This window comes from Schistocerca nitens, chromosome 3 (assembly GCF_023898315.1).
Source record: "Schistocerca nitens isolate TAMUIC-IGC-003100 chromosome 3, iqSchNite1.1, whole genome shotgun sequence".
Classification (NCBI taxonomy): domain Eukaryota; kingdom Metazoa; phylum Arthropoda; class Insecta; order Orthoptera; family Acrididae; genus Schistocerca; species Schistocerca nitens.
This window is the reverse complement of record NC_064616.1, coordinates 724,932,306-724,957,856: the sequence shown is the minus strand read 5'-3', so window position 1 is coordinate 724,957,856 and position 25,551 is coordinate 724,932,306. Positions and strand designations below refer to the sequence as shown.

At 38.3% G+C, this 25,551-nt stretch overlaps 1 protein-coding gene across 1 annotated transcript in view; it reads left to right on the top strand.

Moving 5' to 3' along the window:
- Positions 1-22,314, top strand: part of LOC126249736 (copper chaperone for superoxide dismutase) — a 96,558-nt gene extending 74,244 nt beyond the window's left edge. The window contains exons 5-6 of the mRNA XM_049951414.1: positions 14,266-14,447; positions 22,086-22,314. Of these exons, the coding sequence (XP_049807371.1) occupies positions 14,266-14,447; positions 22,086-22,224 (321 nt within the window). The 3' untranslated portion in view covers positions 22,225-22,314. The remainder of the gene's footprint in view (positions 1-14,265; positions 14,448-22,085) is intronic.
- The last annotated feature ends 3,237 nt before the right edge of the window (positions 22,315-25,551 follow it).

The following is a 25,551-nucleotide window of genomic DNA, read 5'->3' as shown; positions in this document are numbered from 1 at the left end:
TCCCTAGTCCAACTGCTGCCAGTCTCCAACCAATGGCGTGAGGTGAGTCAGAAGGTTTCAAGAGGTCCATTCCTTGTTCTTGGATGACAGGTGCAGATGTGAAGACATTATGATTTGCTTAATGCACAATATAGACGTAGTAGACCAGAACCTTGATGATGAGTTTGCCTGCCCTCATGTTCCCATGCAGTCCATCATCTGACCACTGTCACATCCAAATGTCCCACAAATCTGAATATTGCATGAGTCTAACAGCCAACCAATTGGAGACTGACAATGAGGCACATGCCAAACTCTGTCAGGTGCTGATGAAGCTGTCTACATGAGAATGCAACATCTCCATGTCCTTCAGCTATCACACAACATTTGACACAGCTCACACCCCTTATTCTCCATCATTTTGACAAAACTAATGCACTCTAGTGGCTGTTCTGCCTGTCACAGAAAATTACAGCTCTGATCACCTACATGTGCACTGGTGAAGTGTACATTTACAAAGTTACATTGACAACTGATTCTGTCTTCTGGGTGCTTCACTTTTGTCAGGCACTGTAGAGACAGAGAACAAGTAACATTATGAGGCCTGGAATAACATTTTTTTGATACTAGTAGAGAGAAGTGTCTATTTACATTGCTTTAATAATTCTTTTGTGCATAATATGTGTGCTTTTGTATGACCTGCTTCAAAAGGCATGCAATGCATATAATGAGACTGACTGCCAAGACAAGGTCTTGTGGTCGATTAGAGGAAAGGATAGAGGAAATGGCATTAGCAATATACAGCAATCAGACTGTAGTTTGACACAGAAGGGGGGGGGGAGACTGTGTCATGAATAAGATAAATGAATAATGTTGATATGAAATATGTGCTAGAATGCAATGTATTGGTTACCTGTCAAATCTCACCTGCATCAAATGTACCCTCACGTATCTGGGTTTCAACTTGATTGGACATTTTCAATCCTTACTACATCTGGGATCCAGGCAGATTTCAGAATTACAAACTATGTTGCCAGATATGATTGCTGTACATCATGCCACACTATCAAGCTTATTTAGAAAACCAGGCATCTTGAACAGTGGCTTTGAAGACAGTTATCACTAACAGTACATGCTTAGTCTCATGAGGAGCAATATTTTGTGTTTTATTTCTATTCCATAGGACCACTGTAACACTGGCACACAATTATACAGTACATAGCTATGTTTAATGCATAATAATGAAATAATAGTAACCATAACAGTAAAAAGTTTCTCACTGACCACAATTCTTGAGGATGTCAGTTGAAACTGTATTTTGCTGAATGATTTACTATTTTCTGTGCAGTAGGGTATATGCTTGCCATACATATATTGTTTCTCTGCTCTGTGTTCATTGAATAGTTACATTTATCTGTGTCGAATTAATGTGTGCTGTGAAAAGCAAATCTCTTGTGCTTGTGATTACCAGCTTAAGAATCCATAGCTTGTTAAATTGTGCCTTACATGAACTTTGTGAATTAACATTGTGTGTGGAAGATGACACAACTTTAAACTAAAAATATTCTTGGTGTTTGAATTGTGTCTACCATGAAATAATACATCATTTCAAATTGCCCAGTAAAAGTATACAAAGTGAAACAGGCCAGTGGTGGACAGTATTTTGATTGTAGAAGTAGTTGGTCACATATGAGCATCTTCCATAAGAGATTCCCATTTATCCTCTGTTCAGAAAATTTGATTGTCTACTTAATTAATCATGCCATCATGTTGTAAGGCAGTAGAATGCCACACATAACAAAATTAAATGTGAGACACTGAATGTATTGAACACTGCTGTAATTGAGTCAACCTGTTAGGTATGAATCAGGAACTGATATCCAAATGCAATGTTGTAATGCTTGCCTTCCATAAAGTTTATATATGGTGGTCTGCCAATATTCCATCTCCAATAGCTGCTGAATCCAAAGAGTTTCTGCAGCTAAGACAGCCACAGTAACTGCTGCATTACTAATCCTCTGAGAGTTATTTTAGTATGAGCAAATATAAGGATGCCAGATGTTGTTGATAGCAATTAAAGTACATCATGCTGTTTATTGTGGATATACTTCCTGCAGTGTTCTATTATGTAAAACAATATTGGATGTAGCCAATATTTTCTGCACAGATTTAATGAGCTATGGGGTTGAAAGAGAATTGCTAATTATTAAGATCAGGTACTTTCAGTGCAGCCTCAGCAGGCCAGACTTGAAAATTAACCAGTTGGTTTGTAACTAGTCGCCAAATATGTGTACTGCAACTGTTGATAGATTTGTTAATAAATGCTTCATAACTATATGACGTTGTTCATTGCTTATGTGCTGAATATCCAATTGCGTCATTTACTGCCCAGATTCCTTCTGTGGTTGGCAGACATGCACCATTTCGAGACTGAGAAACTGACAAGTCACTACATGATCTGTTTACTGCCTCAGTCCCAGAGACCACCCAAATTGGCTGGGCAATGAAAGTTATCTACCCACATGGAACATGGAGGGAGGTTGACATGTCATTCAGCCTCACAACACATATTTGTAAAGTAAACACTAGTGCATTCAGGAGAGGCCAGGGAATTAATTGAGCTGTATACAGGCCTTGAGATCTCATTCTTCTTTGAGGCACTGCATATCCTCAGCTTCCTTACCAAAGCCTTGGCTGGTTTAATCATAGGTCCTTAATAATCTTGACACTGCTTTCAGGAGAGGACAGGAAATTAATGGGGCTATATACAGGCCGTGGTATCTCATTCTTCCTTGAGGCTCTGCATCTCCTCAGCTTTCTTACCAAATCCTTGGCCAATTTGATTGTAGGCCTCTAATAATCTTGATATGACGTACTTCTTTGACATTTCTTTATTTATTTTACTCAGCATTATCCACAGGAATACAGTAAAAAGACAGCCATGGTAGCTTCTGGCAACAGTTTTGCATCCATGGCCCAAGTTTCAATGAGAGCAATATACAGTATTTGAGCATACTGCATGCTTTTTGTTTGTTGTTAACAAATGTTTACAGAGATTTTTCAACAATGCTGTCTTGTTCAGTTCATACTTAAAAATTGCCATTGATTCCTGTTTGAAAGCTCCCCCCCCCCCCCTCTCCCCCCACTTCTGCCTTCCACCTCTCACCTCTCCCCCTTTTTATCCTCCCCCTCCCCACCCCTTTGTCCTCTTCTGAAATGCTTTTATGTCCACATTTTAGAAAAAAATTCTTCCAATGATTGTTTTAAGATTTTTTGATGATATCAGCTTGTAAATAACAAAACGTTAATTACAATTATTAAAATATGCCTTCTATATCATGATTTTTCCCAGGACATTTACATAGACAGGCAAAGAGAAACTCAGACATCCGGAGGGGGTGGATGTGGGTCAAGAGGTTCTAGACAGATGGAAACACTAGACACACACACGCGCACGCGCACACACACACACACACACACACACACACACACACACACAAGATGTGTTTGTTGTGAGTTCAAGTTCATACCTGAGGTGTAGCCCAGTGCTACATTTTTGTGATGAATGAGCTGTCAGTTGCTTGTAAAGATTCCACCTTAGTAGCCCTCAGCTGTTTCAGCTACCTAACTGTTTTGTAGCTTTTCTGATATCATTGTCATAGCAATAAATAGTACACTGAAATGTGGCTTGTAACTGAAGTAGTAGACTGAATGTTCAAAAATAATTTTGTGGCATGATGACTGCTGCTGGATGATAGGAAGATTGTAAGTGAAATAGCATTGAAGGAAGTACTGTTCTGATGGTGAAACTTGAATGTACACAACCAGGTATGGCCAGGTTGCTCTTAGCTGAAAATGGACAAAAAGGCTGAATGGGGGTCTACTAGTTATGTTCTGGGTAAAGTAGTACAGCTCCATTTGTAGAGTGTACCTGTATTTTCTGTGACTAAAACAGATTTCACATTGTTGGGTGTACTGAAATTTTGGTGTTACTTGTTAGGTGGCCATCACCAACCATGTCTGGCCATCTATCATCCAAATGCCATATATCCTTGTAAGTTCCCATCACCCATGTTCCTTGGGTTTCTAAGGAATAAATTATCATTGAATCTCTAGGCTGGAACTTGGTGTGATAGCACATTACCCTCCTGTGTTTTTAGAGGCAAAATGTTTTCAGTAGGGTCCGTGGTTGATGTAAGGTCCATGGTTGATGGCCGTGTGAAATTTCAGCCAGGCTTCTACTGCCAATTTAAATGGCTTAGTACACTCTCATAAAAATTTTTAACCTGCTATCTTCTGATGCTGCTGAATAGTCTTGAGCGTGTGTTTCATAGAAGTCCGAACCATGCTTTCTGCATCACCATTTCCTTGTCAGTGCCAGGGGCTTTGATAAGATTTGTAATCATGTGGCTGGCATAGAGTTCTTAGAGAAATCACTGAAGTAAACTGGATGCCTCGTACAAACATCACAACTTCAGGGAAGATGCGTGATATCGTCCTCGATTCAAAGCAAGTAGCAATAAAGGTAGAGCAGTTACTTCATCTGTATTACATCCTAGTGACTTAGATATAATAAACAGAGAACTTTGTCAGTGTTGGCAGTAATTAATCTTTGACATCCATCCGTGGGTGATTGATGGTACAAGAAGATATTCTACTTGAGATTCTGTTGCACATAAAACAACTGTCTGGGGGCTGTGTCAAACACCTATCACTTTGAACGTGGCCATCCGCTATGTACAAACACTTTCCACAAGACTGTGTTATTGTTGGGGGAAGATGAACACATCCACTGGGAAATCTCGTACACTTGTACAATTGTCTATGTCTAAAGCAAAATATACATCATCTTCAGTTTCAAAAGCTGCATTTGGTCCTGTGGTAATTTGTTTCATAGGTATAACCATCCTAGGTGAGTTCCTATCATCAAAGTTGTATGATCTGGAGTGTCTTATGCAGTGTTAAAACTGGTAAACAATAGCTTACTGTGCATTATTAGGTGTAACTTGGTGCCATACAAATGTTAATGATAATTTAATATGAACATGATTGCCTGCTACTACTACTGCTCAATCTAAGAATAAATGCATTGGCCTATTGGAGGCACTTGCACAGACATTCACAGCAGTTGTATGTTAAATAGTAGTTGCAATATGATATAACTCCATGGCATTCAGTATAGTAGACAATGCCAAGGGCCTGCACTTATAGATGACTTTAGCTTTGATTTATTGATGCTACTTCCTGAACCTGTTGTAATTACATATCAGAGTGGCTTTGAATGTGTTTGCTGTAGTCAACACTTCTTCCAGTGGCTGCCAAACAGGCTGACACAACACGAACTTTACAAAATACTGAGACTGCATCCGAAATGCACTTAATAGCAAAGATGTTATATCACTCTCAGGATAGTTCTTCTTTGATAATGTAAACACTTCTGATCTTGTCAATTATAAGAACAATGTGTTTTGCTGATGCTGACCTTATAACATGTGAGCTTGAATGTATTGGGACAAGAAAGACAGAGATTGCGGGTATTATCTTTTCGCCGTTTGCAAGAGCCTAAAAACATACTGACCATAATTTCCAGTCTGCAAGTCCACATTATTCTTCATACTCACTTAAAGAAAATGTACCTATTTGATGTTTACTCAGTAGGATCAGGAACTATAACTATAAATAAAAGTTTTGAGTTGTAACTGATTAATACATTGAGTAAAAATTCATATACACATAATATAATAATATTCCTGGGAATAATAATAATAACAATAATAATGTCCGTATCACAAACACCACTATTAACAGTTCAGAGATGACCTCTACAGGAAGTTCCAAGTAAAGTGGTCTATCACTGTGACTTTGAATCATCAAAGTTAATTGCATGCCTTGAAAGTGGAAAGTAATCTCACCAATTGCCACACAGTTTTATCAACATTATGGGCGGCACACAAACAGTTACAGCCATGAAATCTAAGTGATCAAGGACGGTATACAGTCGTCGCAAGTTCACTTCCTACCTTTTTGATAGCTATCTGGCTGTGACGTCGTCTGAGGTACAGCATATGCAGGCGTTTGACTGACATGACTCGAATTTGGTACAGCTGTGTTATTTCATGAGTGTAATCAACTGCTGTAATTAGAATTTTCTATAAAAATACAGATGATACTTAATCTATTATGACTAAAGACTTTTTGTTCCAAATTTGGTTTTTAGTAAATAACTTGAAAACTAATAGAGGTAGCTTAATGGAGTCACAAAGTTAATGTTCTTATATGAAACTGAGGCTATTTACGAATTTTCATGTTTCTGAGTCTAATATTTAACGCCTTCAGATTTTCCTAAAGATGCCGATTTTGGCCAAAATGTTGCCCCAATCAAATTGAGACTTGTAACTTTCAATTGTGATATACATTTGCACATTCTGAACAATTGTTAGCTTTCTAGCATCATTATTTAGTGCCACTTATTTTTTTCTTAAAATAATGTATTTAGCGGAACATATTCATTAGACCATTCTGAGACTTAACAATGTTAACATTAATATACTGAAGCATACACTGTCAAAGTCTGGGAAACTTACTTAAATTTTTAATTTCATTCTTGGATTATGGTGCGATCCTTTGTCTATTACACACAAGCACATTATGATGACATGGCACTGGTAGTAGTGAACTGGGGATAAGTCCTGGCACACACACTCGCCTCTGCATCTCACACAATGATACAGCTCTTGTTTTGCTACATCACCCCCTGTTTATTTTTGTGAAAACATTTATTTGTGAACAAAATTAAACGTTAGAAACCAGGGATGTTACTGTAGCTCTTTTAAATGGAACTGCTTTTACCTAATTTTTTCTTAATACTAGGCCCACAAAGTTAAGCATTTACAAATCATGTGCATAAAATAACATAGAAACATGAAATAAAATTTTAGATTATTACAAAAATAATCTTGTGATTTACAGTGTTCAGTCTTTACCTGAAAGAGAAACACACACAAACATTTCACTTTTCAGTACTCACTCATTTAACCACAACCGTGGATGCTATGGGGCATGTCCTTGTGAACCACTTTCTTTAAAACATTAAAGATAGAGTGTGGGAAGTCACTATGTATGGCAGTCTTCATGATAATCTATTACGAAAAGGAAAAGGGGGGAGTTACTGTGGTTGGTGTCCTTGCTTCTTTCTCCATACAACTTGCAGGCTGCTTTTCAAGAAGCCTCCGTGCCCCTGAGAAACAGATAACATAGCCTAAGCTTCTGTCCTCATCTTACATCTAAGGGAGGACAAAAGACATTCTGTATTCAATTTTCCTTTTATAGTTTAAATAAACACTAGAGAAGTTATCAGAAACAATTTTTCTTTTTTTTTTTTAAATTTATTATTTGGAAAACTATGATCAACTTGTCAATTTTTTCAAAATGATTATTGGCAATTGCTACTTCATAAAATCGTGACATTATTCTAGCTCAATTTTACTAGTTGCTCCATTTTTAAGGTTGAATCATGAACTTTGCAAAATATTTTTTTTTCTAAACCATAGCTAGTATGCTCTGAAAGTCAACATAGGTTTTTAAAATAAGTTACATTTTGGGATAGTTTGCAATTTACTTCATTGCCTTAGATGTTGCTTTACTCAGAAAATTGAGGAACTTTTGTAAACTCTATCTTCATATGGCTCAATTATCGTACAGATCAGCATACTAAAAAATTTATTTCATTTGACAGCAGTTACTTTGCTTTGTCACACACATAATGAAAAACCTGTTTTTGTTATAACATACCAAAACTCTGCAATCTGCACTTGTGTTATTGTCCGTATGTGTCTATATTGATCTGTTAAGACCCTCTGCCTTGAGCAGAATTACCGAGCGAGGTGGCGCAGTGGTTAGACACTTGACTCGCATTCGGGAGGACGACGGTTCAATCTCGCGTCCAGCCATCCTGATTTAGGTTTTCCGTGATTTCCCTAAATAGCTCCAGGCAAATGCCGGGATGGTTCCTTTCAAAGGGCACGGCCGACTTCCTTCCCCGTCCTTCCCTAATCCGATGAAACCGATGACCTCGCTGTCTGGTCTCCTTCCCCAAACCAACCAACCAACCAACCAGAATTACATGTTTCTCAACCTTTTTACGAGATGTAAGGGAATTACTCACGAATTTTCCACCATTTTACCATATATGTCAGCCTACTGTTTCATTACTCCTCTTTCTCCCTATTTTCATTTATCCTTATATTTTGACACTTGTTTCTCTCTTTCATCTTCATCAACCTACTGACCTCATTATTTACATATCGTCAGTGAAGAAACAATACCGCGTGAGTAGCAAAATAAGAATTTTACATGAGAGACAAAAAACTGTCTAAAATACCTAATACATTACACAGCAGCGCTTAATTTGCATTGTTGCACTACAAGGAAATATTGGATCAAATAAAAATGTGAAACAAAAGAAAAATATGCTTTAGAAAGCTTAATTACGTCACATACGTGGAATTGTCTTGGTATTTATGCCATGATCTGCTACTTACGCGGTATTTGTTTGTCAGTCTCCCGGCACGACTTGACACATTTATGTTGGTATTTGGTGCTGAGAAAGCTAGTAAGAACACATTTTGGAGCATTAATCATTTTTATTGAAAGATTTCATAGAAACATTTTAAATAAATATACTGTTTACATAGTTGCGATAATGTCTGCACATTTCTTCAAGAAAAATCCTAAACGTCACTCAAAGCACCAACAGAGAATTACACTGCACTGATACTCATTACACAGTTACCTCTGTGATAATTTTCATTCATAGGGAATGTTGTCATAATAACTATTACAATCTTTAGGAAGAACAGATTTATGTTGTTGTAAATGATCCCATTTGGATTTCTTGATTTTCCGTCTTTCCTTGTATAGTTTCGGGAAGCAAACATCTCCAAGAATTTTCCTTGGATGCTTCAGTAATTCTTGCCACACCTCGTTGAAAGAGCACTTGTAGTAAATAATACCATTTGGACGGTACTGTAACGCCCTCAGATCGGTAACTGTAGGCTCATTTTTTACAGCTCTTCCAGGCCTAATTGAGTCGTACAGCCACAAACTTTTCTCTGCATAGTTGATGAAAAAGGAATAATCTAGGAAATGGACTTCGTATGGCTGTGCCTTTTTTCTCACTTCTTTAGATATCATAGCATATTGGCTAGGAAGTGTAACTTCACGTCCTTTAAGCTTGCACTCAATGGAACTGTGAACTGAGTCACATTCTATCTGAGTATGGCCTTTCTCCAAAAACTTTTGTGTAATCAATATTCCAGTATCAATTGCTAATCTTAAAAGAGCATTTGATATCACATTTCCGTTCTGATACGTGGAGCCGTCAGAATACAGAATGACTTGAATGGGATTTTCCTTAATCATTCTGGATAGAGTGTCCACGATGCATGAGGCAAAACATGATGCAACCAAATCACCTTGCGTTTCATCGAACCGGTAACATACTGCATCATGACTTTCTAAATTATACATTGTAAAGTTGTGAACAGCCAACTTTGTTTTATAGTAAACTGCACTTGCACTTAAAAATGGAGCTATTTTCACGGCCTGTAAGTCCATGGTGTACACTGAGCAGAGCTTCTGCTGGGCTTCTTTCTTGTCAGCATCTTTTTGCATCCTTGCCTGCTCTTTCCGTTCTGTGTGTTGCTTCCACACGTCTTCACTCAAGTTACCAAGCCTGTAACTACAACACAAGTCGCACTTGTCTTTCTTGTGGGAAAATAAGCTAATGTTACCATCTTCTAAAATCAAGGTAAAGGTAGCCCGACTTGATGGTGAAACCTTCCCCGCATGACATTTTTCCACATAGAGTCCATACAGCTGTTGTTTGGATTGTAGAATATGCTCAAGGTACAACTTCGAGGAGCATTTCCTGCATTAATGTGATGGAAGTTTCGGAAGAGTGTCCAGGAATTCTTTCATGAAGGTTTTCTCATCTTTCTTCTTCGTCTGTTTGATTCGAGATTGTGATGATTCTGTATCAGGACTCATCCCATGTGTGGAATTACCCAGCCAATATCGGACTGTCCATTCTTTAATCCCAAGAGTATTGAGAAACATCTTTCTGCATACTTTATGTTTCCCCAGCTCATTTTTCAAATGATAAATGAGCATCCCTTTGCTCCTGGATTCGCCAGTGTTCTTCCCTGGATGTTTGGTTGGAATTACGTCCACAAGGTTGATAATGTAAACCTTTCTCTGATCCCATGACATTGTTTCCCAAACTGTGTTAAATACTGCCTGCCTATCATCAGCAGAAAACTGATGAAACCTCCTTTGAACGGATTTTTGGCACATCTTCGAAATACATGTTGGACCTAATTTTCGTACCTCTCTTGGAGTATCATGAGTGATTTTACCAATTCGACTTCTTTTGTATCCAATATACGCCTGTCCACACATTCTCAGAATTTTATTGGCATTTTTCTTCCAATCTTCAGTATGTTGTTTAGACTTCCTTTTCCTGTCACTGCTTACGTCACCATAAAATTCTTGGCCTTCACTGTCAGCATCATTATTGCTCCCATGATCTTCCGATAATTTATCAAGAGTGTTTGTCAAACAATGAGCACCATCACATAGCAATGAGTGTGAAGTACTGCCGTCTCTAGTGGAAACAGTGACTGTGGTTTCATTTTGAGCATGTTGGATTTAGCCACTGAAGTTTCTAGATCGAAAAATATTTATATATTAATTTAAGCAGACAAAGATGAAGCTCAAATTCATGTATTTATGAGAGCAACGGCATCAGTAATACTATTAACAATAATCCCAAGAAAATTTACCTGCGTCATTAGATGTTGCAGGAACAGTAACTGAGAACCCCATATACGAAATTATTTCTTCTTCAGTAAATGTAACTTCAGCGTTACGACTTTTCTTGCCTGTTGTTTGTTCTGTATTTACGGGAGATCCTACAAGAAAATGTACAGTCTAGAAATCTTTGGCAGAAATGAATAAAGCACAGAACGAGTGAAGTGGGGGTGTTTTGATTTATATCACAATAAGACACTTGCTGTGCTACTAACATTCAAAGGTGAATAATAAAACAATTTCCTTACCGCTATCAGTCACTCTCAGGAACGATTCTCCGCTTTCGTAAGCTGATTTCAGTTGAGAAACAATTTCTTCTTCAGTAAAAAGATCATTTATATCGCTGTCCATTATCACGAATGAAGCTACAAGCATGGAACCAGTTTCGAGCACTGTTAAATACGTAATAAGGCAGTAACAATGTGCTGTGGTTGTGCGTGCTTTTCTATTTACGTGGTATTGTTTACAGTATCCATAGATTGTAAATACGCGGTATTTAATTCTCTACAGTTCCGCGGTATTGCCATCTATTTATTTGTTGTGTCACATACACGGTATTGTTTTAGATAATTTTTTCATGGTAAATAATTAAAAATTTGTCATTATGGCATTAAGAGCAGATGTGCGTATGGTCAACGACATCATCTGACTGAAAAACGAAAAATCGGCAATTTGTCAGTTACACGGTATTGTTTCTTTATCAACGATATATTTTTGGTGTGATCCTCACACCACTTCCACCCATTTCCTTTAATTAATATCAAAATGGTTTGGCTTGCCTCTAGTGGCTCCATTTTATTACCATCTCTTACCTACAGACAATCTTACTTCCAACTGAAAATAATTAATGTATGCAGAGTTTATTGTTTCAGATTTTAGGGATTTCCAACTTCAATTGCTTCTCTTAACACAAAGTATCTGTATTTTACTATTACTGATCATTTTTGTAGATCTCATTTATTATTTGTTTACTTTAGCCATTATTTTTCTGTCGCTGGTACTCATATGTTATCCACTGTTATTTTATAACACTTAGCATTCACTATTGCAAACTATCTCTCATATTCTCTTGTAAGTCATCATTTGGGTTTAGTTGTTTTTGGGTATCATTCTTATTCAACATGAAGATATTACAAACTAATAGCATATGTACAACATGAAGGCATATATATTCCTTACCTACTATAGATAAGACAGAGGAAGAGAATGAAACTTGAAAGGGAAATAAAGTTTCATCCAGCTGGGTCCACACAGTATGCCAAACTCTGTATCCGTCAAAGAGTGACAGATCCCCTACAGAACTTAATTACAGTCAGTTATGAAAGTCTTCAGATCTACAATGTTTCGTAGGCCTAGTTCTCTCTTACTTTTCTGGTATTCCGAATGGTATGTGTTTGCATGAACCTTACCTATTATCCTGAATGGTCCTTCATAAACATACATAAACTTGAAACTTCCTGGCCGATTAAAACTGTGTGCCGGACCGAGACTCGAACTCAGGACCTTTGCCTTTCGCGGGCAAGTGCTCTACCAACTGAGCTACCCAAGCACGACTCACGCCCCGTCCTCACAGCTTTAATTCTGCCAGTACCTCGTCTCCTACCTTCCAAACTTTACAGAAGCTCTCCTGCAAACCTTGCAGAACTAGCACTCCTGAAAGAAAGGATACCGCGGAGACATGGCTTAGCCACAGCGTGGGGGTTGTTTCTTGTTAATCTGCCAGGAAGTTTCATATCAGCGCACACTCCACTGTAGAGTGAAAATTTCATTCTACATACATAAACTTCTTTGTTTCTGCTGAAATTTTCTCAGGTTTTTCTTTAGTTTTGACTAACACTAGTTCACCAGTGTTAAAACTAGTGGGGGGGGGGGGGGGGAGATTATGCATCATGCCTTCTTTTTGTTTCCAAGGCTCTTTTATCAGAAATTTGATCTATTGATAGTCCCTTAGTCTTTATTTATTTGAGGATGTAGTTCTTTTCCACATTAGTATCTTGCACATTATTTCCCAATTCAGTATCTTCCTGCAAGTATCCCTTATTCCTCATTACTCTAATAGGCAGTTCCCATGCTTCATTACTGCTGCCCACATAAGTTCCAATGAAATGCTCTGTAATCACTCGAGAATCTGTTAAAATTGATACTAAATGGCTCTGATCAAAGTCAATCTTTCCTTGATATTTCATTAAAAGATCTGTGCCAATTAACATTTCAACATTTAAACTGAGCACAATTAAAAAAGGATGGTCTATTCTTATGTTACCTATATCAGTCTGTTTCGAAGCTTTGAGCTGTACTGGTCGAGAAACTTTTTCAGTAGCATGTATTATTCTTAACCCCACTTACTTTCATGGCAGTTAGCTCTTTCTTATTAGGAATAGAATCAAAAATGCTTGGGACAAAGCACTTGTTTCACCACTACTATCAAGAAGACAGCGCATTGTTACTGCTGAAATGTTAGTTTTTATAATAGAGTGAGTTATTCTAGTCTGAAGAGGTTCTTCATAAAAGTCTTCTTATAATTCCTTTTCAATTCATTTCCAGCTAAAGTAATTTTGTTCAGTTGCAAGTACATTTACACTCAGATTCACAGGTTCATCAACTCTACATTCGCAGCTGCCTTTTCCAACTTGTTCGCCAATTTTAATTCAAAGCAGTTGACAACCTCCTCAATTTTTGTTTGCTACACCACTCTACATCCCTGCACAACATTGCTGTCTATAATAGTGTTATCTGCTCTTACAGTTTGGGGCAAGTCAATACAGCTAATAGGTTCCCTGACCTCGTCATTATTACTACCCCTTCATCTAACAACTCCTCCCCCTCCCCCCCCCCCCCCCTCCTCCTCCTCCTCCTCCTCCTCCTCCTCCTCTTCCTCCTCCTCAAAACCTTCCAAAACTGACTGCTTCCTCTACCGAAACTTTAGTCTTCAGATTGCCATTATTGTCGAAGATGTAAGCCTTTACTTCATCTTTGTTCTCACCTGACTGAAACCAGTTAATTTGTTTTTTGCTATTATCTGTAGCATTTTCTTTCTCCTTCTTGACCCATTTTTCTAATTTGTCCAGAATACTGTCAACTAGATAATGAGAGTGATTTAGCACATTACTGGTTTTGACTGTTTCTATTTTATCATCCCTGTTATCAATTTGCGTGTGCTGACTGATTGTGGTCTGTGTTCTTGTCACTGGCAGTGTTTCTGTTTCCACCTGGTGAGCACCAGTTTCTTCATAAACAGGAATTATTTTCCCATCTGCGGCCAAGGCAGGAGTATGAAATTAGGCTTTGGTATTGCAGCTCACTAACATACATACATTAACATAGCAGTAGATAAACTATAAATTCAGGCACAAGGATAATACATTTCACAAATGATTTTCAGTTAGTTTATTTATATAAATTATATTACTGTTTCAGCATGCTGGTGACCTAGGGAATATCAGTGCTAACAGTGAAGGCCGTGCTGTGTTTCGTTTCACTGACTCTGTACTTAAAGTGTCTGATGTAATTGGCCGATCTGTTGCTGTCACCGACTGTGAAGATGATCTTGGAAGAGGAAATAATGCAGGATCATTAGAAGATGGCAACGCGGGAAGAAAGTAAGTGTAATCTGTATGTTGACAACATGTGTTGTAATTATCTTTAAATAAAAAAGTCAGATATTTATGTATATGAGTGTAAACTTCCACAGACACTGTCAGTTTCACTAAAATGTTCTCAGGTGTGTGAGCATGTTGTAGTGTCGGGTTATTGACTGGTGCTTCAGCTACTGTTGCATGTAGCCTTGATCAGCATGGTTTATTTACTGCTGGATCAAGGCAGTGTCAACTATTATATACTTGTACTTTATCCTATCCTTATTGTCACTTGCTAACGACATAACAGAACCCTTCCTGAGACAATGAAAGCTGTATACCCGGGCCGGTGAAACATGTCACTTGACAGCTCACGTGTGGTTGGCTACACTGCGATTGCAAGGTTGCAATAGCTGCCACCTCACATGTCCACAACTCAGAAGTACGTTTTGTAAATGTAAGCTACAATCAACATTTATACGTAAGTGCAACAAAGTACGTTATTCTAACAATGGAGAGAACGATGACGTAGACCAAGCATTTGATAGTATATGAAACTGGGAAATAAAATACCCAAAGTTAATGACAATATCTATGAAAAGTCATTCCAAATCGTTACAGTAATAGCTGCATGTAAAACGTCATATAATTATGTAAATCTAAGCATACCAAATAACACGCTATCCACACTCATAAAAAGAAATAAAGCAAAACAGGCATAGCCTACCCGATTGCAGAGAGAAAAAGAATTAATTCTGTATACATTTGCACTCACCAATTTACGATGTCAATGGCACTATTCCATCCAGTTCTCCTTCACTTTCATTCGAATCGGCGCCAGAACCGTTGTTTTCATCATCTTCATCATCATCATCATCATCATCCAGAGAAATTATTAATTGTTCGTTCTCATTTATAATGCCGTCTATAGTCTGTGCTTCTCGTATCAGTTTAGCAACATGATCCACATTTATCCTCCATGAGGTAGCGTCTACAGTAGCAAGACCTTCATGTAGCAGTCTTTCCGCTTCTGTTATAGTAAAAGTCTTGTTGTTACTTCTAATGTACACCTCGACTTCACTCCAAACCAATTCAGTTGGATTAAAATGGTAGTGATAAGGTGGTAGCCTACTTACCAAGTGACAAGTGACCCTGTTCACTTGCAATTTCATCTACGACTTGTTTAGGCATCACAGGCTTATTTTGTTTCACGAGCGAGTATAAGCAAAGGAAACTTCACAGCAAACATAAACATAGCCAAAGCCTTGCAGACAAACAAAAATTACGCGAAGCAAAATGTAGTGTGAGGAGGGCTATGCGAGAGGCGTTCAATGAATTCGAAAGTAAAGTTCTATGTACTGACTTGGCAGAAAATCCTAAGAAATGTTGGTCTTATGTCAAAGCGGTAGGTGGATCAAAACAAAATGTCCAGACACTCTGTGACCAAAATGGTACTGAAACAGAGGATGACAGACTAAAGGCCGAAATACTAAATGTCTTTTTCCAAAGCTGTTTCACAGAGGAAGACTGCACTGTAGTTCCTTCTCTAGATTGTCGCACAGATGACAAAATGGTAGATATCGAAATAGACGACAGAGGGATAGAGAAACAATTAAAATCGCTCAAAAGAGGAAAGGCCGCTGGACCTGATGGGATACCAGTTTGATTTTACACAGAGTACACGAAGGAACTTGCCCCCTTCTTGCAGCGGTTTACCGTAGGTCTCTAGAAGAGCGTAGCGTTCCAAAGGATTGGAAAAGGGCACAGGTCATCCCCGTTTTCAAAAAGGGACGTCAAACAGATGTGCAGAACTATAGACCAATATCTCTAACGTCTATCAGTTGTAGAATTTTGGAACACATATTATGTTCGAGTATAATGACTTTTCTGGAGACTAGAAATCTACTCTGTAGGAATCAGCATGGGTTTCGAAAAAGACGATCGTGTGAAACCCAGCTCGCGCTATTCGTCCACGAGACTCAGAGGGCCATAGACACGGGTTCCCAGGTAGATGCCGTGTTTCTTTTCTTCTGCAAGGCGTTCGATACAGTTCCCCACAGTTGTTTAATGAACAAAGTAAGAGCATATGGACTATCAGACCAATTGTGTGATTGGATTGAAGAGTTCCTAGATAACAGAACGCAGCATGTCATTCTCAATGGAGAGAAGTCTTCTGAAGTAAGAGTGATTTCATGTGTGCCGCAGGGGACTGTCATAGGGCCGTTGCTATTCGCAATACACATAAATGACCTTGTGGATGACATCGGAAGTTCACTGAGGTTTTTTGCGAATGATGCTGTGGTATATCGAGAGGGTGTAACAATGGAAAATTGTACTGAACTGCAGGAGGATCCGCTGCGAATTGACGCATGGTGCAGGGAATGGCAATTGAATCTCAATGTAGAAAAGTGTAATGTGCTGCGAATACATAGAAAGAAAGATCCCTTATCATTTACCTACAATATAGCAGGTCAGCAACTGGAAGCAGTTAATTCCATAAATTATCTGGGAATACGCATTAGGAGTGATTTAAAATGGAATGATCATATAAAGTTGATCGTCGGTAAAGCAGATGCCAGACTGAGATTCATTGGAAGAATCCTAACGAAATGCAGTCCGAAAAAAAAGGAAGTAGGTTACAGTACGCTTGTTCGCCCACTGCTTGAATACTGCTCAGGAGTGTTTGATCCGTACCAGATAGGGTTGATAGAAGAGATAGAGAAGATCCAACGGAGAGCAGTGCGCTTCGTTACAGGATCATTTAGTAATCACGAAAGCGTTACAGAGATGATAGATAAACTCCAGTGGAAGACTCTGCAGGAGAGACACAGTAGCTCGGTAGGGGCTTTTGTTGAAGTTTCGAGAACATACCTTCACCAAAGAATCAAGCAGTATATTGCTCGCTCCTACGTATATCTTGCGAAGAGACCATGTGGATAAAATTAGAGAGATTAGAGCCCACACAGAGGCATACCGACAATCCTTCTTTCCACGAACAATACGAGACTGGAATAGAAGGGAGAACCGGTAGAGGTACTCAAGGTACCCTCCGCCACACACCGTCAGGTGGCTTGCGGAGTATGGATGTAGATGCAGATGTAGATGTAGATAACAGCAGCTTTGTCATGCTCCTGTCTGCAGCATAGTTTCTTTACGGTCACTAGTGGTGGGAGTTTTATCTAAAATCACGGAATGGTATGGTGCATTGCCCATCACAAAAGCTGTCGGAACACTAAACCTGGAGCAACAAATTTTTTAATCACTGTATAAACTGTGTGTGGTCCATATCCTCATGATAGTCACTGTTTTTTTTTTTTTTTTTTTTTTTTTTTTTTTTTTTTTTTTTTTTTTTTTAAATTGACAAACTAGAAGTCCTTCAGGCACAAAGCCATTTGAAGATCCTGTATGGGCCACAATTAATCAGGATCCTCTTCCTGTTGGCTGATGACCGCTGCTATTCGGAGTATCATCTGTCAAGCCTTTCTCAACAGATTCTCCAGCGTTGACCCAGGTTTTTTCTAACCATATGTCCTTTCCTACAATTTTGTGTAAGAAAATGGTACGAGCTGACTGTTTCTTCCACAGGGGCTTTCTTCCACACTAAAAACATACTTTTTCTTCAACAGGGGCTTTCTTCCACACTGTTTACTTCACTGTCTTGTAAGTCTTGAAGTAGCACCCCTTTCCTTATAACTGTTCTTTCACTGAGTCCTAGAGTTTTCGAAATACGCTCTAAAACTTTATCGGCAGGAATCGAAGCATGCCCATAAACAGAAACAAATTCTTTTTCTTGCTCATAAAACTCACGCATCCTCTGTAGCAATTCCAAAGCCTGACTATTTAATGGCAATCCACAGCACAAAGGATTGTCGCTTGGTGAACGACATCATTTTGGTGACATTGTTTAACAAACAAAAACTGTAGTTGAGGTGGTAACACAACACAACACAACACAACAGCAGGCATTCGCGCACTAACATACAATGTTTACACGGAAGCCGGCAATGTGGTAGCGTCGACGCTGGAACCAACTTCTGTTCGGTGTTAGCCTTTTGCTCCCTGTATTTTACCCCTGCCACCTTCAGAATTTGAAGGAGAGTATTCCAGTCAACATTGTCAAAAGCTTTCTCTAAGTCTACAAATGCTAGAAACATAGGTTTGCCTTTCCTTACGGTAGTAGCTATGACAAGATGGTGTACTATGTAAATTTGGATACTAAATACAGCTTGAAGTCATCTGTGTAAAAAAAAGATTGTACTCCCTTAAGTTCCTCCTCCTCCTCCTCTTTCTCCTTCTCCCCTCACATCAGGTGCCAGCTGCGTGCCCGTTAACCACCATCCTGTAATTTGTGGGTATTGCTTTACCTGTGCCTAGTCATCTGGTGTCACATACTTTTGGAATCCTGTCACGGACCTGTAGAATCCGTGTCAAGCAGAACCTCTGTTGTACTGTGTTTGAAAATTGGAACATGCTATTAAACAGGTGCCCATAATATTTTGGCTCATCAGTGTCCATTTAAATATCAGAACACACATCCCCAACCTCCTCCTGCTATAAATGTCAGTGACATATGACACATGGCTACCTGCTGCAACAGCCAAGGGATAAGTGATGTGTATCACCTGTACTTGTAATTAACACTATTTGTGCCCCCCCCCCCCCCCCCTTTCACAAACATAGGCTACTCACATGCACAGATAGTGTGGAGGGATCTCTTATACAGTGGCTTAACTGAAGTATATTTCAGCCAATTTAGAATTTCATTGGAAAATGACTGATTACAGAAACAACTTAAGGTGTTACTAAATTCAAAAGAGCACACTTTAATTTTGTTGATATTTTATCGTAACCACTGGATATTTTTATTTGATATGTATTTTGGTAGTTTCTTAAAGGAAGTCATTTTCGTGTGTTAGCTGTTCTTTTGTTTTGAAGTAAGCACTTTATTTATTTATAATTTAGTAAAATTTACCCCTTCGTGCATTTTCAAGTTACAGCACAATAAAAATTGTTATACTCACTATAGGTTATATTCCATACGTTTGTGTGTTGTGAAAGCAGCATGTGATGGTGTCCTTAATAAGAGTTTCTTACAAATAAAAGAACAGACTACACAGAAAAATGGGTGCTTGTAAGAAATTTACAGAACTTGTGGACCCATAGATAAAGAACACTTTTATGGTAGTCATCACTGCTTGTGCTGTAGTGAGAGTCATAGTCATGTTACTGAAGTTACTTGTAAAGGTTGGTCTCAGCTATTTCAAAGCAACATTTACTGGGCCTGACAAGCAATTACAGTAGTTACCAAATTATAGTGCTTACCAGAAAGGTTTTCAATACTGCATACATTTATTAGCAAAATATAACCTACTCTTAAATTCTACACAGTCTTAATAACTAATGAAGCAGTGAGAAACAGATAAGTATTGACAACATTTAAATATAAATTAACATATATCTTAACATCCACCAATTACAATAAGGAAACACCATGTCACAAGAACTTCGTGCGACCTGTAGTTTTTTCATGTTATGGACCATTTCCAAATTTATTATGGACTGTTGTGTGAGGGACACATTATTGTATTGTCCTTATCATTGTTCTTTCTTTAGATGTGCATCCATTTCACATCCAGTTTCATATCTATCAATGGAAAAAACACTTCTATCTATTAGGTATAGGGAATTGAAAATCACTGGCAAGAATTTGTGCAAGGAAGTTACAGATCTCTGTTTGTGAGGTTATGTGCAGTTGTTCATAGAGGGCTATTGTTCAGTGTTCGTTTGAAGGCCATACAGATGTCTTGAAAATGACATTCTTCTGAACATCTACCATCAGTGCTGCAGAATTAGCCTGCCCAGTCTCACATTTCTGAGTGCTGCTTCCAAATTTTGAACAAATATTGCAGGTATAGACCATGGCCACTCAAGAGATTAACTTTATGCTGATTTGGATTAATGTGGTTCAGTTGCAGGCTTTCACATACATCTTGTCTCTTGCTTTGCTACATTCATCCACTCACATTGCCATGTGTTCATTCTTTAGATTTTTATATTGTCTTTTCAGGATATCATGATGAATGTGATTCGAGAGGACAATAGTGAAATTGCTCTTTTTTATTCCCCCCCCCCCCCCCCTTCTGTATAAGAATTGTTATAATGTGATCATTGTCTGTGCTGCCAACCATCTGATCAAAGGGGTCTCACATCTTTTTCAGGTTAAGCTTTTGTTCAGGGGACCTTTTCCCACAGTAGACAGGTCTCTGTAAATACTGCATTATAATTGCTACCAGTCAAAATATCCAGTTGTAAATTTCACATGTCAATTTCTTACTGTAATTACTTTTCTTCTATGGAAAAACGTGTAACATATAGGCAGGTGCGAATTGACACATTTACCTACCAGAAGCCTGTTGGGCAATATCTTAAGTAACTACCATAGCAAAATCCTATTGCAGAAAACTGGTCTGTATCTTAATAAAAGTTGGACAAAGGAATGGTAAACTGAAATGTTGAAACTGCTGTAAATGTTACAAAACAAAGGAACATTGAATAATTCTGCCAACATTCAGATATCCTATCAGTTCAGAGATGAGTTTATATAAATCATTATGTGAGTTGTAGTAGTTTCAGTTGCTTTTTCACATACTAATGTCTTAAGACCCTACAGGATCCTCATCAGATTTTATAAATTGTTTTCATTCAGCTACTTTCTCTTTCAAGCCTTTAACAGATCAGTGTTAACACAAGGGAATGATAAATTCTTGCACACTATCCACTGCCATGATTGTGGAGTGTTGTATGCCTATCTGCTCTCATTCCACTTTGGAATCCTGGCTAAGCATATATTTAATGAATGTCTTGCTGGAGGGCATTTTTAGATGACAGTGGAAAGAACTTTTGTGTTTTGGTACTATAGCACTGGACTTACTTTTCCAAGCAGTTGTCATGAACTAAAGAGAAATGAGTTCTAAATAAGTTACAAAAAAAAAAAAAAAAAGAAAAAAAAGGCGGCCCAGAGATGAGGAACTCAGGAACTTTGGGCTAGGAAACAGCTTTCATATTTCTTCTAATTATAAAGATGAAGAAGATCTCAAATTATCTTAAACGAAATCCATATCTTTTCATTCTGTCAGATGGAGGCCTCTGTATTTATCCTAATGTACTCTTTTGTGAGAGTTCATCTTAAGGTGAACCTGCCAGAAGAACTGACAGCTATATGAAACTGATGTAGATTCTTTTTTTTAATGAAAAACATGCTAGTCATAAACTATTTTTGTTCGTTCTTAATGAGACTTTGCGAGTGAAATGTGCTCGTTAGTCAATTAAAGAATTTTTGTTTAGTCTTGATTTTCAGTAAATAAATTGTTATTGCGTGTGTTGCATTGAACACTGTAAAACTGATGAACTTTGATAATTGAAGGGAGTATTAAATGTTGCACACCCGTAAAATAAATTCACAGTGATGCTAGGCTATTATGCTTACAAAACAAGTGGACCTGACGACTTTTTCATGTACAACTCTCAAGCAGGCAAACTGTTTTGATAATTGTGCAGTGGAAGGAGTAACCATAATTTATACTGCAATTAAACTTGAACTTTAGCAATAAGAGAAAGTAACTTTAATTAGACTGTATAGATATTTTCTGTAAATTGTTGCAGGATTGCATGTGGAATTATTGCTCGTTCTGCTGGCCTGTTTGAAAATACAAAACGTATTTGTGCTTGTGATGGTGTAACTCTCTGGGATGAGAGGGATGTACCTCTGGCTGGACCTGGTCGTCGTACTGCTAAAGTTTAGGCTGTTCACATGTTTTATGTGCATATGTATAAATTTTGTAAATAATGGTTTTCTTATGCATTTAAAATAAATTTGTTAATTTCTCTCTGATTTCAGTTTTTTTCATTCTGTTTCTCTTTTGCATGCCTCTGATACTCTGGATGTCCTTTCGGAGGTTTGGTTTATTCTGTATTGTTGGGACACAGTTCCTATAGAAATGTTGTGAGGAAAGAAGGATCTAAGATAAATTGTAAAGAAATTTAATAATGTGTTGGTCACAAGTGTGTAAATTATTTTCTGGTTGGTCGGCAAAAAATTAAGAATATTTATTATCATAAATATCTTAGAAGATTTCTTGCTTTGGTTGGTAAATTAAAAGGTGAAGGAGTTCTCCTAATACAAAAGAGGTGAGTTAACCTAAGGTGCACTACAGCCTACTAACTACAGAGTAATACACTATTACTAAGCAGAACAACCTGTAATATAGCAACTGTGTTCTGTAGTACTGTGTAAATGTTTCCTCTTTTACCTTTCATTTACTTTTATTTAAGGTCAATAGAAGGTGGTGGAACAATCTGGTGACAAAGCTCCTGTAGTTAATGTAGCTGGAAGTTAGATGGGGTTGTCATTTGGACATGAAATCAGAGAGCGACTAGAATTTTCTAGAACAATGCTTGCTTAGGTATGCCTTCCATGAGGTAGAAAGTGCACCTAATGGCTGTGTGAAATGGGGATCCCTGTATTGGTCTGCTGTGTTATGTCTCAGTATATTATAAATGTAAAATAGCGCATAGTATTAAGAACTATTTATTTTAATAATGGGGGACAGAATATAGTGAACTTGTTTTTCCCTCTTTTAGATTTAGTAGGAATTCATTCATTTGCAAAATTGAGTATGTCTAATGTGACTAACGGAACAGGAGGATATGTCTTGTGGGGAGGGGTGCCAGTTCCCGTACTGATGTGCTTGCAACTACAAGTTGCTACTGGACTGCCTTACATGAAGGTCACATATATTAACATTTCGCTGCAGATGTTCATTTCAGCATTAAATTAGTACTTTCAAAGAACTTACCCTTTTTTTTTTTACATTGCCCCGAGTGTCCTAAACAGCACCTGAATAGCGACAGGTTATTATTTTGTGCTAATTACCAAAAAGTAACATGTCATGTTGGAAGTGACCATCAACTGTGTGTGCAGGTATAATTATTGATTGTCACAATCTTTAGTAAAAGATAGGTCCATGTTGCCCAGTCAAAATCCTGTTTTCACATAATGGGTGAGTGATTCCAGGACATGGCTTTGCAACTGCGAGAATTTCTGATGTTTTGTCTTCATTGTTCAATCATACAGATATGCGAAGTATTAAGGTCTGGTCTTTTGGTACAGCTGTATGATGCTCAGATGAACAATTCTTTGTTTTAGAATCATTGTTTAAAGTCCCATGTGGCATTGGAAATTTTCTTATATATTATTTTACAATTTAAATCCTTACTAAATTCCAAAGTGTTTGTGGTAGTTTTTCTTGGGTTCTAAAAATGACTATCGTATGGATAGTTTTGTAGTGACTACCTGTTTCATACTAAAGAAAATGATTAACATAACCGACTCAGGTATAATTAATGGCACGCAAAGGAAGGTGTTCACCAGGTACAGGTTTTTTGTGTATGCCCTCATCAAAATCAATAGGTGCCAAACACAACTGTACCTGTCAGTCTCCTGCTAATTTGAGATGCAGATTCAGAGTAGACTATGTGTCTCTTAATTAAAATTGATGATTCATTATAGTTTTGATCTTTTTATTTGTGGCTAACTTCCTAGTGATTTATTAAGAGCACTTCTAAATAATTACAGCATGTAGTACTGATGGCAGAAGAGTAGGGTTATCCTTGAGTGCAGAATCAATGAGATCCTAATATGTCTGGGTTTGAGATGCTCACAGTATCCTGCAAACTGGAAGATTGTTGTTGGCAGGCAGCCTGCCCTGACTTATAGCATGGCACCTATGCACTCAAGGAACTGGATACTGACCTCTTACAGATATAAATTATAACTGTTTCAGGTTTAGGTGTTACATAAAGAGAGGCATTCTTCCAGTTACAGCAATAAGAAGCTGCAGTTAATTAATATTTTCAGCATTCCACCGAGCCTGCTACTTACCAAACCCAAAATTTTTTAGTGTGACAAATATACCAGGTGATCAAAAAGTCAGTATAAATTTGAAAACTGAATAAATCATGGAATAATGTAGGTAGAGAGGTACAAATTGACACACATGCTTGGAATGACATGGGGTTTTATTACAACCAAAAAAATACAAAAGTTCAAAAAATGTCCGACAAATGGCGCTTCATCTGATCAGAATAGCAATAATTAGCATAACAAAGTAAGACAAAGCAAAGATGATGTTCTTTCCAGGAAATGCTCAATATGTCCACCATCATTCCTCAACAATAGCTGTAGTCGAGGAATAATGTTGTGAACAGCACTGTAAAGCATGTCCGGAGTTACGGTGAGGCATTGGCGTCAGATGTTGTCTTTCAGCATCCCTAGAGATGTTGGTCGATCACGATACACTTGCGACTTCAGGTAACCCCAAAGCCAATAATCACACAGACTGAGATCTTGGGACCTGGGAGGCCAAGCATGACGAAAGTGGCGGCTGAGCACACAATCATCACCAAACGACGCGTGCAAGAGATCTTTCACGCATATAGCAATATGGGGTGGAGCGCCATCCTGCATAAACATCGTACATTCCAGCAGGTGTTTATCAGCCAGGCTGGGGATGATGCTATTCTGTAACATATTGGCGTACCTCTCACCAGTCACGGTAGCAGAATCACGCATTTCCTCGAAGAAAAAAGGCCCGATAACGGTAGATGTGGTAAATCCAACTCATACCGTGACTTTCTCGTCGAGCAATGGAGTTTCCACGACAGTTCTAGGATTTTCGGTAGCCCAAATTCTGCAGTTGTGGGCATTGACAGACCCTCGGAGCGTGAAATGAGCTTCGTCGGTCCACAACACGTTACTCAACCAATCGTCATCTTCCGCCATCTTTTGAAACGCCCACACCGCAAATGCCCTCCACTTCACTAAATCGCCAGGTAACAGTTCATGGTGCTGATGAATTTTGTACGGATAGCATCGGAGGGTACGCCTAAGTGCCAACCAAACACTAGTGTATGGAATGCCAGTGCGACTGCACGAGCGCTGACTTCCCGTGCATAGACGAACCCGCTACAGTCTCCATTTCTTCCTGAACTGTCTCAGCAGCATTACGCCTTGTGCTCGGTTGGCCACTAGGGGGTCTATCGTCTAAACAACCCATGGCTTCGAACTTCG